General features: G+C 32.5%; 2 protein-coding genes across 2 annotated transcripts; one reads left to right on the top strand and one right to left on the bottom strand.

Annotated features, from left to right (window-relative positions):
• Positions 1-2,605: 2,605 nt before the first annotated feature.
• On the bottom strand, positions 2,606-3,954 carry LOC124940703 (zinc finger CCCH domain-containing protein 9-like). The gene is made up of 3 exons (XM_047481233.1): positions 3,905-3,954; positions 2,982-3,638; positions 2,606-2,895 (listed from the first exon to the last, which is right to left on the bottom strand). Exons 2-3 carry the CDS (start codon positions 3,630-3,632, stop codon positions 2,821-2,823), a joined length of 726 nt encoding a protein of 241 aa, XP_047337189.1. The 5' UTR covers positions 3,633-3,638; positions 3,905-3,954; the 3' UTR covers positions 2,606-2,820.
• Positions 3,955-6,033: 2,079 nt separating this feature from the next.
• Positions 6,034-14,577, top strand: LOC124940084 (RAB11-binding protein RELCH homolog). The gene is made up of 20 exons (XM_047480566.1): positions 6,034-6,335; positions 6,831-6,983; positions 7,220-7,398; positions 7,821-7,928; positions 8,639-8,809; positions 8,889-9,443; positions 9,528-9,602; positions 9,706-9,834; positions 9,923-9,997; positions 10,236-10,445; positions 10,629-10,781; positions 10,884-11,098; positions 12,255-12,372; positions 12,486-12,618; positions 12,690-12,894; positions 12,963-13,068; positions 13,155-13,295; positions 13,380-13,503; positions 13,829-13,945; positions 14,016-14,577. Exons 1-20 carry the CDS (start codon positions 6,128-6,130, stop codon positions 14,423-14,425), a joined length of 3,585 nt encoding a protein of 1,194 aa, XP_047336522.1. The 5' UTR covers positions 6,034-6,127; the 3' UTR covers positions 14,426-14,577.
• The last annotated feature ends 384 nt before the right edge of the window (positions 14,578-14,961 follow it).

Here is a 14,961-nt window from a genome sequence, read left to right as displayed (position 1 = left end):
TTATTGCATTAGTTGTTTAATAGAATTTTTTTATTTTTTTTATTGACACATCACCGCCATGCCCACTTGAATAAAAACATTTTAAGATTATAATAATAAATTAATGATAAGTAGTGTAATTTGTATATTGTGTGGACTGTTAGTTTAATAGCGGTGGATAGAGAAAGTGTGTTAGGGGTCAAAGGCTTTTTTTAATTGTTTTAATTTGTTTTTTTCTTCTTATTATTATTATTATTTCAGAAATAAATATAGATTCTTGGGTAAAATAATAAAATTATCCTTAATAATTTACATTTTATAGAGAATAATTTACCTAGTTTATAAGTGTAATTCAATAATAAGATGTAAGAAACTATACTTAATAGTCAGAATTTATAATTAATTTTGGTAAGTATTTAAATTTCCATTTCTTTTGTAGACCTACACGTAATTTCAATTCACTAGAAGAGTTTTATTAGAAATGTGTAATTCAATTTAACTTACTTGTCCTTGTGTAATATTAGATAGGATGGGAAAGGGAAATTTGATAAGATGGCCCTACTAATAGCCTTAATTTCAAGAAAGGCCCGCACCGAATAATGTTTGCAAAATAGGTATTTTTGCCCTGCGAAAAGTTTGTAATACCCTTGGCGTGCCTGTTTTACCGCTCAATTACGAGAAATGTCATTCACGCATTTTCATTTAAAAAGCGTGAGTTGATTAACGCTTTTTAGATGAAAATGCGTGAATGATATATTTCTCGCATTTGATATTTCTCGCATTTGGTATTTCTCGCATTTGATATATTTCTCGCATTTGATGCTAATAAATAGAAATATACCAATTATTTTTTATTAAAATTTGAATTCCTCATTTTAGGTAGCTAATAATACAATTAATTGAAATTTTTAAGCATTGGAAATTCATATGATCGATGGGAAGATTAATGTATATTTCAAAATATTATCACTTCTAAATATATTTACAAGGACTATATATATGTGTGGGTTGTTAACGAAACCACCTTTAACTTTTTTATCAATTTGTTGGAAGAAGATAGAAAATATGTGTAGTAGAAAATTTGGGTGGGTATTCTTTTATTTTCATTTTTGATAGGGATTTACAGAAAAAGACTTAAGTATTGTTTTGTTTTGGGTGTGAGGTATCTTTATGCCTCAAATTTTCTTGTAATTATTATTCATTGATTCATTTTGGGACTTTTAATATCCTTGATCAACTGTTGTTATATATATCTTACTTTTTACTGATTTAAGCTTTGATGTTTTTCAGTTTTGTTGAACCTTGTTCAAGACAAAAACATTCAATATTATAACAGTTTTTTCTTTCTATAATTCCATCTTCATTAAATTTAATAATTAAGACTATCTGCAAAACATTTTCAAGACCAAAGTTTTTTGTTTTTGCTAAAACTTATTGTCTTGCATTGTAATCATTATCTAATTTAAATACTCCCCCAAAAAAGGATGAAACTATGACAGAAGTTTTACAAGTTCAAACCAAAGATTTGATTTTGCTTAATAGTTACATAAAAAATAAAAGCATGCTTGCAAATTTTAGCCAATAGGTAGGCAAATTCTAAAATAGAACACCTATCCAAAAATTTTTACATTCAAGCCTATCACAACTAATTAATAAAATGCGAGAAATAGAAAGAAATATACTAAATGCGAGAAATATACCAAATGCGAAAAATACCAAATGCGTGAAATATACCATTCACACATTTTCATTTAAAACGCGTTAATCAACTCACGCTTTTTAGATGAAAATTCCTGAATGGCATTTCTCGTAATTGAACGGTAAAACAGGCGCGCGATGGGTATTACAGACTTTTTGTAGAACAAAAAAGCCCATTTTGCAAACATTATTAGGTGCGGACCTTTTTTGGAATTAAGACTATTAGTAGGACCATTCCATCAAATTTCCTGATAGGTTATATTGACAATCTAAAAAAAATAATAATAATTTATGTTAAAAATGTCATATTATCTATTAATTTTTTAAAATTTAATTCATTATTTATTTTTTTAATTCTTATACATAGATAAACTTACATTGGTCTACCCATTTTCATTTATAATTTCAAAAATAATTTCAAGCTCATCCCAAATTTCTTCAATCACCCCTTCAAATTTTAATTCTGGTTTTGTCCCGGTTTATAACTTTAAATGCGTCCCACAATATAAAAAGTAATTTTTGCTACCATAACTTTATTTTAAAATTTTGTTAAAAATAATATTTTTTAATGAGATTTGAATCATAATTAAAAAAAAAAATTATTTTATCAAACCACTATAATATACATTTTTATGTTAAAAATAAATAATAAATTTGACTAAAACGTCTATGTCAATCCCATAACTTTGTTTAAAATATGTTATAACCTTTTAACCAAAACCTAATATACTTTTAAGTAAAATTAAGAAACTGAGAGTCAAATTTCAACCAAATTTATAAATAAACTTTATCCAAAATTCTGACTGACATGGGGCATGCCTGAATGGTTCTTTTTCTTTCTTATACTTCAAAACCTTTTCTTCCTATTCAAATTTGTATCATCATATATGTTATTTACCACTGAATACTATTATTGCACAAATTACCAAATTAGATTACGACTTAATCAAGTAAGTAATTATCATATCATGAAATTGATAAAACTATTCATCATTAATTGTATGCATCATTATGATAAGTTGTTGAAATAAAGCAGATAATAAAACTATATCAAACAATTCGGCAAACCTGTTTACCGGCGAGTTTTCCGGCGAGTTCTCTCACTTGCTGCATAGTCAGTCATGAACATCATCATCATCATCATCAAACCCTAGTTGTATACCTGGAACTCGTGTGTGCATCATCGTCCTGCTCACCTCCTGGATAAACTCTTTGCTGCTATAATAATATCAAAATCATGACGAATTATATGATGAAATTGAACGATCGGCAAACAAATCAAGGAAAATCTTGTTGATACTTACTACTCCACTTCCAGATGCTGCAGGATTCTTTCCTTTGCTTCCGCCACGCTGAGAAATATTCAGATAATCCCTTGAACGAACCGATGTAGTAGTATTTGGATGGACAATTTCTGCTGAAACAAGATCGTCTGATACATTTGCTCCAAGGCTGAGATGATTGAAATTGTTTATAATAGACAGAGGAGATGATCGTCGATTAGAGAGAAGGCTATTCTGGATAGTAGCCTGTGATAGAAGATTTAGGCGTTTCATCAAATCAGTGTTGACGATACGTAGATCGTCATTCTCTTGGCGAATAGATCCAGCTTCTCTTAGTGATTCCTGTAAACGAGTAATTAACAGCGAGTACCGGTTGTAGAGTTGCTGGTACTCGAGAACGAATTGAGCTTCCTTCAGACGGTTAGCAGCTGATAAGGCGTGTGCGGTTTCATAGTGAGAGTAGCATTCAGAAGATGTAACCGACATGGATCTCCGATTTAGCTCTAACATTGATTGATGCAATGAGTTTGAGTTGAAATCGGTTTCGTTGAATTGATGCTGAGAGAGATGATGAGTATTGCGAGGTCGGAATGTTGATGAGTTCGTGACTGTAGCGGTAGTTCCTTCGTTGTTGTTGTTGTTGATACCGCCATAACAATCCTCTTTCTGCATTTGATACTGCACAATAAATGCGATTCAACAAATTCTCCGCAATTGTATATATATATATGATAATAGCTCAAACTTATACACAAATGTAACTGATAACAAATTATATATGAACCAATTCAAGCAATCAATTATGAACATGAGCATGAATCTCGATCGAGTTTACTTGATCTACATTGTGCATCCATAAACGTATAGATTTAGAAGTTTACATAAAAAATGCAATAGCAGTATCAAAATGAACAGAAATGCAATAGCATAAAGCACATTCTAACCTTAGAGAGGACTGTGTTCAATGAAGAGAGAGAGAGAGAGAGGAATATAGAAAACTTGTTAAAGCTGGTGATAACCGTGATATGAAGCGCGAGGATGACTATACATACAAAAAGCGCTGAGAAGGAGTATTAGTGTGTGCTAAAGATGACTGAAAACAAACCATTTTGCTTACATCAATTTTTCATTTACAAATAATCCATGTCAAAAAAATTGTTATAATTTTTTTTTTCTATAATATGATTAAAAAAATTATGAAAACCTTTTTTTTTTTATTATTATTGTAATTTACACCTACAAAATTTTTATAATAAATTATTATAAACAGAGGTAAATATCTAACTTTAATTTTTCCATTCCATTCAACTTATAATCTAAATTTAATTTTTTATTGGAAAAAATGGAACAATGAATTAAACATATAAGTTGAAACACTTTTAATCATTTAACCACACGATCAGCAGATAGTTTACCTCGAATCAAAATCTTAGGAAATCTAAATTTATTTGCATTTACCTCATTAATTTTAATTAAAATTTTAACTTAAAATTATATTAAAATATATTTTCTGTTTAAAAATCAATTTTCTATCTGTTCTATTCTCTAATAATCTTAATATATATTTTTTTCTATATCACTCTTTTAATCTTCTTTTTATTTATTTATTTTCATTCAATTCTTTCATTTTCTATTATTTTTTTCTAAATAATTTAAAAACTATATAATAATAAAAACTTATAAAAATTAATACTTTCATACAATTTAGTCTAAAATAAATTATTTTTAATTTAAATAATTTATTAATATTAAAATTAAGTTAATAAAAAGTTCAAATATTTTAAATAAAAAATATTAAGCTTATAAATATATAATTAAGTAATGAGATATATATTATTAATGATTTATAAAAAATATTAATTAATATTTTACAATTATATATTTAAACATATATATTTATATATATATATATTTAAATATATATAATGTCATATATATATATATATATATTAATTATTACAAATAAAAAATAAATAAAAATATCTTCCAATAAGCTAAGTACAAATTGAATAAATTAATTCTAAAAAAACATCTTTAAATAAATGGTTAATGCTTCATTTTAACTTATTCATACAATACAAACCAAATAATCATGACAATTGTAATATTATTCAACTCTCACTAATCTTCTCATCAAACATTGAAAAATATTATCCAATCTATTATTATTATCAACCAAATAAATTAAAGTCCTTCTTTGTACCCTATTTATTAATTCATAAGTATTTTTTTTATAGGATTTGTAATTAAAATTAAAATTGTAAAGACTTATAATTATAATTCAAAAGTAAAACACATGAACTATAATTATAGATTAAAAACATTTACTTAAAAATAATCAAATTATTTGATCTCTTCATTGGGAAATTTGACGAAATGGCCATAATATTTATTTATTTGACCTTTTGACCCTACTTAAAATAAAAAGCGCTGATGACACCTTTTTCTTTTTTTTTGGACGATTTTGTCCCTGTCGTTCTCAATCGCGAGACACAACCGGCACTTGCGAGATGCAATAGACATTCGCGAGACGCAACCGGCACTCGCGAGACGCAACCGGCAATCGCAAAACGAATTATTTATTATTTAAAAGAAAAATTCACAAGGCATCCGATTGCTTCTCGCAACGGGGTCGTTTTCGTAAAAAAAAATGTCAATAAAGCATTTATTTCATGTGCTGAAAAAAAAAAAAAAAAAAAAGCACTAATCTTTATATGGTCATTTCATCCATTTTCCCCTCTTCATTAGCCTTTTATCCAAAAAAGTTAAATGAATATAAATTTTAAATTATTTTTATTTAAAAGAAAAGGTAAAAAAAAAGAAACTACCAAGAAGGTTTCCCACATGTCAACTTAACGGCCACCCTTACAGATAGCTGTAAACCGATCGCCCGGACGTATTCTCACTTACTCAATGTAGGTCCCACAAATTTAACGGATGAGATTTAACTGAAACCATCAAGAATACGTAAGCTGCGTACTATCTGATCACATCTCCTCATGAACGGTAATGCATTTGCAGTTACACCACCCTTCACAAACTTTCACTCCATCATCATCAACCTGTTTAATCTTCAAGGAATCGCAGCAGATTGGATCATTTGAAAAAAAAGATAAGTTAAGATTTATCGTTTCAGTCATTGCATTTCTATGTATGATTAAGATGGAATGCTAAGAATGGACGTAGATAGATCTTCGTTGTGCAATTGCGTCGTGAACTTCCTTTTGGAAGAGAATTACCTACTTACGGCTTTTGAGCTTCTTCACGAGCTTCTCGATGATGGCCGTGATGCGCAGGCGATTCGTCTTAAAGGCTTCTTCTCGGATTCCTCTCAGTTTCCTCATGATCAGATCTCCCGGTTAAATTCAATCCGAGGTCTTTCATTTCCTTTCTTCTTTGATTGATTTATTTATAGATATGTCTTAGTTAGATATGTTATTGAATGTCTATGTGTTTTCACCACCTGTTATTGTTCTTTGAGTTTCATGAATTTTGTTAGAGATGCAGATTTTACCTGAGGTTCATAAAATAAGGTACTGATTCTATGATATCAATTAAAAGTCACAGATAGACCTGATATTGATACATGACATACACAAACATGACTTTTAGAGTGTATGTTTATACAAGATCTGTGCAGTTTGGATAATTTACACTGTAGAATTCAATTTTCATTCACAAACTGTGTTTTTTGGTAATAGCTCAACCACTTGAGCAAGTCTTGTATTCGGGTTGAGGTTGTCTTCTAGATATATTTTTTGGGATGGAATTTACTAGTCATATTTGGAATTCAATATTTTTCAGCTCTATTTGGACTAAAATAAGCATGGCTGTTTTTTTTTGGTTCTTGTTACTTATTAATGGAACCAGTTGCTGACCCCCAAAGCTTGCTGGAAGAAAAGGAAGCACTAGTAGAGAAATTGTCACTCAATGAGTATGAACTTCGCTTAGCTCGGGAAGACATAGAGAAGTTGAAAACTGAACTGGAGAAGAAATCTAAACCATCTTCTGATGAATTAAATGGTAGGTAGATATTTAACATCTTTTCAGATATAGGGGTTGTGTCGTTCTAGCTGTCATTTCTACGAAGATGTCTATATGAGATTATTATATACACGAGAAGTTCATCTATGTTTTATCTGTTATGGTATCTCTTCAGGCTCATCTCTTTAGGAATACATTTTATTTTCTTGTTCTTATTCACACACTTAGCTATGGTTCTATTTTTTGAAGTACTTTTGCTTATATTTATTTTTCAGGACATAAGACAGAGACTTCTGTAAATTCTGGATCAGACCCTCAACAGCAGACGAGAGAAACCTCTTCTTCTGATTTTGGTGTTCTAAAGGACAATGAGCGACGAGATCTTAATTGTGCTGTGAAGGAGTATTTGCTTTTAGCTGGGTACCGCCTTACTGCAATGACATTTTATGAAGATGTATGTTGTACTAAGTTTTAAAATTTTTGTTTTTTCAACGAGTAAGTCCTCGAGTAACTTAATACATGGGAGTATCATTTTTCATCCATATACATAACAGAAATAATGGAAGAGAGCATGACAAGTCATTTTCTAGTATTTTAATTGCATCAACCATGTTAAAGAATAAGTATTATAGTCATTTTGGTTTGGTTACTCATCAACCAAGTTAAAGAATAAGTATTATAGTCATTTTGGTTTGGTTACTAAATTTTATTCAAGAAATAACTTAATAGTCTAACCTGTATTGCTAGTCTTCCATGTGATATTTTGCACATTTGTCAAATTTGTAGTCCACAGTCACAAGAGTTAACTTTCCCATAAGATATATATCACATATGTATAACATATTAGTTTGATTAACTTGCTCATATTTTATGCAGGTTACTGACCAGAACCTAGATGTTTGGCAGAACTCTTCTGCCTGCTGTACTGATGCTTTGCGTCACTATTACTATCAATACCTTACATCCATTTCAGAGGCTGCTGAGGTACTTCCTCAAATACACATGAACTAGGAAAGTTGTTCTTCATGAATCCAATGATATCATGAAGCTGTATAAATTTTCCATTGACAATCTGGATGAGTATTTTTCTCTTTGTTAAAACCTAGGAACGGCCTGTTTTGGCACAGAATGTTTTTGTAGAATTATCTCTTCATCTTCTTTGGAATTGGTGCAATTTACTTGCACCCAACATGTTGTTTGTTGTCAGTCCTTACTCTTATTACACTCAATGTACTCTAAATATCTAAATTTCTCATGCAAACCACAACTCAACATTTGAATAATATTATCCCTCTTTCAATTTTCTATAGTTTTTTAACTGGATCAAAATACAATAAAATCTACATTTGGCATAACCCTCTAAGAAAATTGATCTGTGAAAATTTTTGGATCGCCAGAAATATGCCTTAATAACACTTCTCATACCCAAAAAAAAAATCACTTGCAATTTTGTTTAGTTTTCAATGTGGTCGTGATTTGGCAAAATAATAGTAGTTTCCAAACAGTCTTAAATTTCAATATACAGAACTGTTCAAATTTGTTGGATCTTTTCTGTCCTAAGGTAGGATATGCATGTAGGTGGTCTCTTATTACAGATATACTACAAAACTTCTCCAATATTTTGTCCCAATAATGTTGAAAAAGTTGACCTATTAATAAAGTTCTCTGACTGTCAACAAATTATTTTTTTGCAGGAAAAAATTTCATTGCTTATAGAAAATGAGTGTGTGTTGAAAGAAAATGAAAAAATCGAGAATGAATTGAGGTCCTTGCAGAAATACAAAGATGTTTCTGATGCTCAAGTTTCGGCACTAAACAAATCCTTAGAAGCCCTACAGACGAATCTACAGGATAAGGAGAAACTGGTAGCTTTTACTTACACCCACAACACCTAAAAATATGATATGACATTACTTTAAATGCCACTGCCTTTTTTCTTTTCAGGTCCAAGAATTAAAGCAGGCACTAAAACACCAAAGAAAGAACCTCAATGACTGCAGAGCCGAAATCACTTCACTTAAGATGCACAATGAAGGATCTCTTTTAGCTCAAAAATCTGTTATTGGTGATACTGAAGATGTTCAAACTCATTCCGTGGAAAGATATATGGAGGAAATAAGCTTGCTACAGAAAAAAATAGAGACTTTAAAGGCAACACAATCTGTTCCTGGGGAGATTTCAAGATCAATAGATGGTGACCAAGAGATTAATGAAAAAGATAATGAAGTTGTTAAGTCAAACATGAGCATAATTATAAAATCTTCAGATGACAAAGGACTTGATAGTCCAGATTTTATGGATACTCCATTTTCAGTTGATCAGAGATTTGATGAATGTGGCACCTGTGGCACCTTTAATATACCTGATCAAATTCCTGGGGTGATAACAGCAAGTCCCTTACATGATAATGATCTCACCGTGAAGTCTGGCCAAGTGATAGAGAATGGTGGAGTTTTAAAACCAGAAATCTTAGATGCGGAGTTAGTTTCTCAGAAGATGGTACATAACCAGACCATTCTTCTATTAATGTTATCCATGTGGCAAAACTTGACTCCTTAGAATCTAAGATATCTAATTCCTCAGGGTATGGGAACCGTTCAAATTCTCTCTGATGCATTGCCCAAGATTGTTCCTTATGTCCTGATCAACCATCGTGAGGTACATTTCTCTCCTTTTATTTATTAATTAATTTTATTTTGCTTGGTCTCTAATGGGGAAGTCACCACGCTTTGCATGTCATACGAATGATACCTTATTGTAGGAGCTTCTTCCTCTTATCATGTGTTCGATTGAGCGCCACCCTGATAGCCAGACAAGAGATTCCTTGACCCACACATTGTTCAACTTGATCAAACGTCCTGATGAACAACAGAGAAAGATTATCATGGATGTGAGTCTTATCAATAATGTCCAATGATCATCTTAGTATACTAAGTTTCAATCAAATAACTGTGCTTAATATTTGCTAATTTTGTCAGGCTTGTGTTACTCTTGCAAAGAATGTTGGAGAAATGAGAACAGAGACAGAATTGCTTCCACAGTGCTGGGAACAAGTAAGCTAATTTCTTTCTTTATGAGGGACTAGTTCTTTTTTTTTTTTTTTGAGACCATGGTTTTTTCCATGGAGGAGGCTAGCAACATCCACCGCCATGACCCCCAATTTCAATCAATTGCTTTATGTGAGAATTGAACCTGAGCCTATTAGTTAAACACTTTACCACTTGAGTTACTTTGATTGGGTTAGTTCTTTTTCTGTAAACTTCCTGATAATCTTGTTTTCTGTTTTTGCAGATAAGTCATTCGTACGAGGAGCGGAGGTTGCTAGTCGCTCAATCATGTGGAGAGCTTGCAGAATATGTTCGTCCTGAAATCCGTGATTCTCTCATCTTATCCATCATGAAGCAACTCATAGAGGATTCAACAATAGTTGTTCGTGAGGCAGCTGCTCATAACCTCGCTTTGCTGCTTCCACTGTTTCCAAACATGGACAAATATTTCAAGGTCAGCATCACTAACATGCTTCGAGGCTATCATGGAGAAGAATTCTGACTTGACAGGATGATTGCCTAAAAGTAAGCTTACATGGTCTAGGGAACAATGTTTTCCCTGATCATAAATAATATGATGAGTTATGACAAAAAATAAATAAGGCTTTCTTCAATCTTTCTTTTTGATTTGTGACAGGTAGAGGAGATAATGTTTCAGTTACTATGTGATCCTTCAGGGGTGGTAGTGGAAGCTACAATCAAACAATTAGTCCCTGCTTTAATAAATTGGGGAAACAAATTGGACCATGTATTAAGAGTTCTAGTCTCTCATATGTTGGGCTCCACTCAGGTAAATCACATTCTTAATCGTATTCTCTGCCTTCTTCATCTGCATATTTTCATAAGGTTGGTTCCTTCATTGTAACAATATATGCTTCAATTTTTTTTTCAGCGTTGTCCACCTCTTTCAGGTGTTGAGGGTTCCCTTGAGTCGCATCTTCATGTTTTAGGTGAAAGAGAAAGGTGGAATGTTGATGTCCTTTTAAGATTATTATTTGAGCTGCTTCCTTTTGTGAAGCAAAGGGCAATTGAGACATGTCCATTTCCTACCAGTTCAGAAAATAGTGAAACAATCTTTACCACCTCCTTGCTGCAATTATATGCCAGGTAATTTTTTCCTGTCCCTACCTTTAGTTGAACATTTTCTTCTTTTTCGAAACAATGTCATGACATAAAAGGTACAAAATCAAAAGACAAGCCGGACAAAATCCAATAAGGAAAAACGTGAAAAGACACAATGCAGCAACAACACAAAAAACCAGCAACATAAAAATGACAAGGACCGATAATGAAACTAAAACTACCTCAACAAGATCTAGGATCCTCCAGGAAGTCCACAATACCACCCATAGATAGAATTGGAAATCCTGATTGTACATGAAGATGGAACTTAGGACCATCCCTGTAAGATGGGCCTTGTTATCAAAACTCAAAAGCTCTCTTATTTCTCTCATGCCAAATAGTCCACGAGAAAATGACTGAGATTAAAAACCATTTATTGTACATCTTCAGCATCTTACAAAGCCCAAAAATTCTTTAGATCCCGGCATAACCCATTCTGTACTCAAAGAAATCCACATAAGACCCCATATCTTGAACACGAATGGACAATAAGCGAAATATGAAACCTCCGCCCCATAACATAATCGGCATATTCTAACAATTGGATCCTTTTTTCCATTCACATTGGTTGTCCACCGTGAATAGCGCGCTTCAGTCGAAGGACATCTTGGGGGACATACCATAAAACGACAATTGCTCCCAAGGAAAAGAAGACACCTTCTCCTTGGCAAAAATCTCTTAACAGTTACCCACGCTAAAAAATTCATGTCCCTCCATCGCAAAACATAGGCTGACCCCCTCTAGCACACACCCCGGACACACGAGCCAGGAGGCGAGAGCGCATCTCCACCTCATTAGAGTCTAGCCCCCTTTTGTAGAAATTTTGAAGAGAAATGTGATTTGTATATTTTAGAGTATTCAACAGCTACAAAGGGAGACCAGTTTATAGGCAACACTAGATAAAAGTCAATAGATGATGCAACAACTTTCTAATAGACATAAATTAACTTTTGTTGGGAAGAAACAAAACTCCCTACCAGTTTATTGGAAAAGAAAATGTGAGTTTTGTGTTTGTATTTCCACACCTTTCAATGAACATTATATCCTGAGAGGACCTTATTTTGATGTTTCATGTTTTATTTTGTTGATTTTGAGGATCATGTTTTTTTGTTTCTTGATATTCTATATTTATATGGTCCAGTGGACAGGCAGAATGGTCTGGATTTGAGTGGCTGCATATTGACTTCTTTCCTGCTATCATTCAACTTGCATCCTTGTTACCTCAGAAGGAAGATAGCCTAAGAACCCGTTTAGTCAAGGTAAGCTCCTAGCATTCTAACCTCATTTTTACCTTTAGTTTATTATTTCCTTCTTGTTGTAAGCAAGTCATTGACAATATTTCCTTTTGTTGCTAATCTATTCTTCGTAACAGATTTTATTGGCTGTATCTGAACACTTTGGTGATGATTATATGGCATGGTTCATGATACCAGTATTCTCAGTGGCAGTGGGTAATGATGATGACTTGACGTTTTTCCCATCTAAAATCCAGCCAAAGATTAAAGGTGGTTGATGATTTTTCATTGCCTCAGATTCAGTTTCATCTATACTTCTTAAGGTGTTTGTTATGCAACAGGTTTAAGGCCAAAGTTATCTGTGGCAAAGAAACTTGCAACTTTATGTGTCCTCCCACTGTTTTTGGCCGGTGTTTTAGGTTATCCAAACCAGCGTGAACAACTTACAGAATACCTGAGAACTTTGTTAGTACAGGCATCATCAGAGCAAGATGGTCAATACACGAAACACCTTGACGGGATTTTTAATTCTGTTCGATTTCTCTGGTTAGTAAAGAAATCAGTGCCTCTTACTTTTCAACTGTATAATTTATCCATATTTCAAATTCACACAGCACGTTTGAAGAACATCATACCATGGTTTTCAATATTCTGTGGGAGATGGTTGCGAGCTCCAACACAGATTTGAAAATTAGTGCAGCCAATACACTGAAAGTCGTTGTAAGCTGTCTATTTTACTTGGACCGATTATTTCCTGCAGTTGTTTTCTGTCAATCAGTCTTATTTCCATCTTTGTTGTGATATAGGTGCCTTATGTTGATTCTAAAGTGGCTTCCACTCATGTTTTGCCTGCTCTAGTCACCCTGGGCTCTGATCCGAATTTGAATGTTAAATTTGCTAGTATTGATGCATTTGGAGCTGTGGCACAGCAATTCAAAAATGACGTGGTATGTGAACCAAGTAATATAGCTTGCTGTCTTGTATAAATGTGTAATGCATCTAAATTTAACCAATTTATTCAAACTTTTCAGATTGTGGACAAAATAAGAGTCCAAATGGATGCTTTTCTTGAAGATGGATCACATGAAGCTGCTATTGCGGTTGTTCGTGCACTAGTGGTGGCTATACCTCACACCACAGACAGACTTAGAGATTATATCCTTTTAACTCTAATATATGAATAGTTCTTTGTTTTGGTCAAAATGCTACTGAAATTGAGAAGAAGAAAAAAAAGATCCTTATTTTTGCTTTTTCCAAAGTCTCCATAATATTCATTTACTTGATTTGATTCATTCAAGCATTTATCAGAAAACCATGATATTCCATTATTACCACTGAAACACCTAGCCCGATACAATTGAGAAATTTATTTACAGTTTGTCATAGAAACAAAAAGTTTTTCTAAATAAGATTAATTATATGTTTTTTTATTACAAGGTTGGTCACATTTGAATGAGTATATCCTTAACTTGGTATATACATCTATTGTCCAAGATATTTCAGCTTACAAATGCACCATTTCCCATGAGTGACATTATGTGTCGACGCGACCGAGCAAATGCGTTTTGCGAATCCATCCGAGCTCTTGATGCCACAGGTTTCATTCTTCTTCCACACTTTTTTGTTTTCTCGATTGCCTTCTCTAATCAAATGAAATTTATGTGCAGACATACCCGCAAATAGCGTAAGAGATTTCCTGCTACCAGCAATACAAAACTTATTGAAAGATCCAGATGCACTCGATCCAGCACACAAAGAAGCCTTAGAGATCATAGGAAAGGAAAGATCAGGAGGGACTTTCGACAGCATTAGCAAAGTGATGGGGAGTCATCTAGGACTTGCTTCATCCATGACCAGTCTGTTTGGAGAAGGAGGTCTTCTTGGTAGTAGTAGTAGTACAAATAAAAAGGAAACAACAACAGATAGCCAATTAGCTGTGACAGCTGCTGAGGCAGTTGAGTTACCAAAGGTTTCTCTCCAACCACCCATAATAGCAGCTGAAGACACGAGATTTAGGCGAATTATGAGAGGGAGCTTCACAGATATGCTTAAAGGGAAGAAAGCCGAAGAAAAGTGAAGACATTAATCAATCCAATTCAAGCCAAACCAATCTCCTTGGTATTTCTTCTTCACTCACACTTTTGTTAGATCTTTCATTATTTATTTGATTGGGGATGAGAATTATTAATAAGTGATTAGAATGATCACAAAAGTTATTAATAAGGCTGATTTGGTATAATACCATTCTTTTACATTGAAAGAACTTAAGTTTGTTTTGTCTGTCAAATGTCACATTGATTTAGGAAATAGTTATATTTCAATACCAAATGAGACGAAATTACAGCATAATTTGAATCATTATTTAGGACATAATTTGTTTACGCAACACAAATTACATTATGGTTTAGATCACGATCTAAAAAGAGCTGAAAATTCATTTTCAATTTTAGTTTTGTAGCTGTTTTCGAATATGATTGATATCATGATAAAATAAAGTTTTGAATAGGAAACATATATTAATCTGTCAAAAAAATGCTGATGAATTTTATAGTAAAAAAAGTAAATGTTGAAATACAAAAAAGAGGACTGTTGCTTCTAAACAAAACAATTATT

Source organism: Impatiens glandulifera, chromosome 5 (assembly GCF_907164915.1).
Source record: "Impatiens glandulifera chromosome 5, dImpGla2.1, whole genome shotgun sequence".
Classification (NCBI taxonomy): domain Eukaryota; kingdom Viridiplantae; phylum Streptophyta; class Magnoliopsida; order Ericales; family Balsaminaceae; genus Impatiens; species Impatiens glandulifera.
Note: the sequence above shows the minus strand (reverse complement) of the source record. Positions and strands in the feature narration are given on the sequence as shown.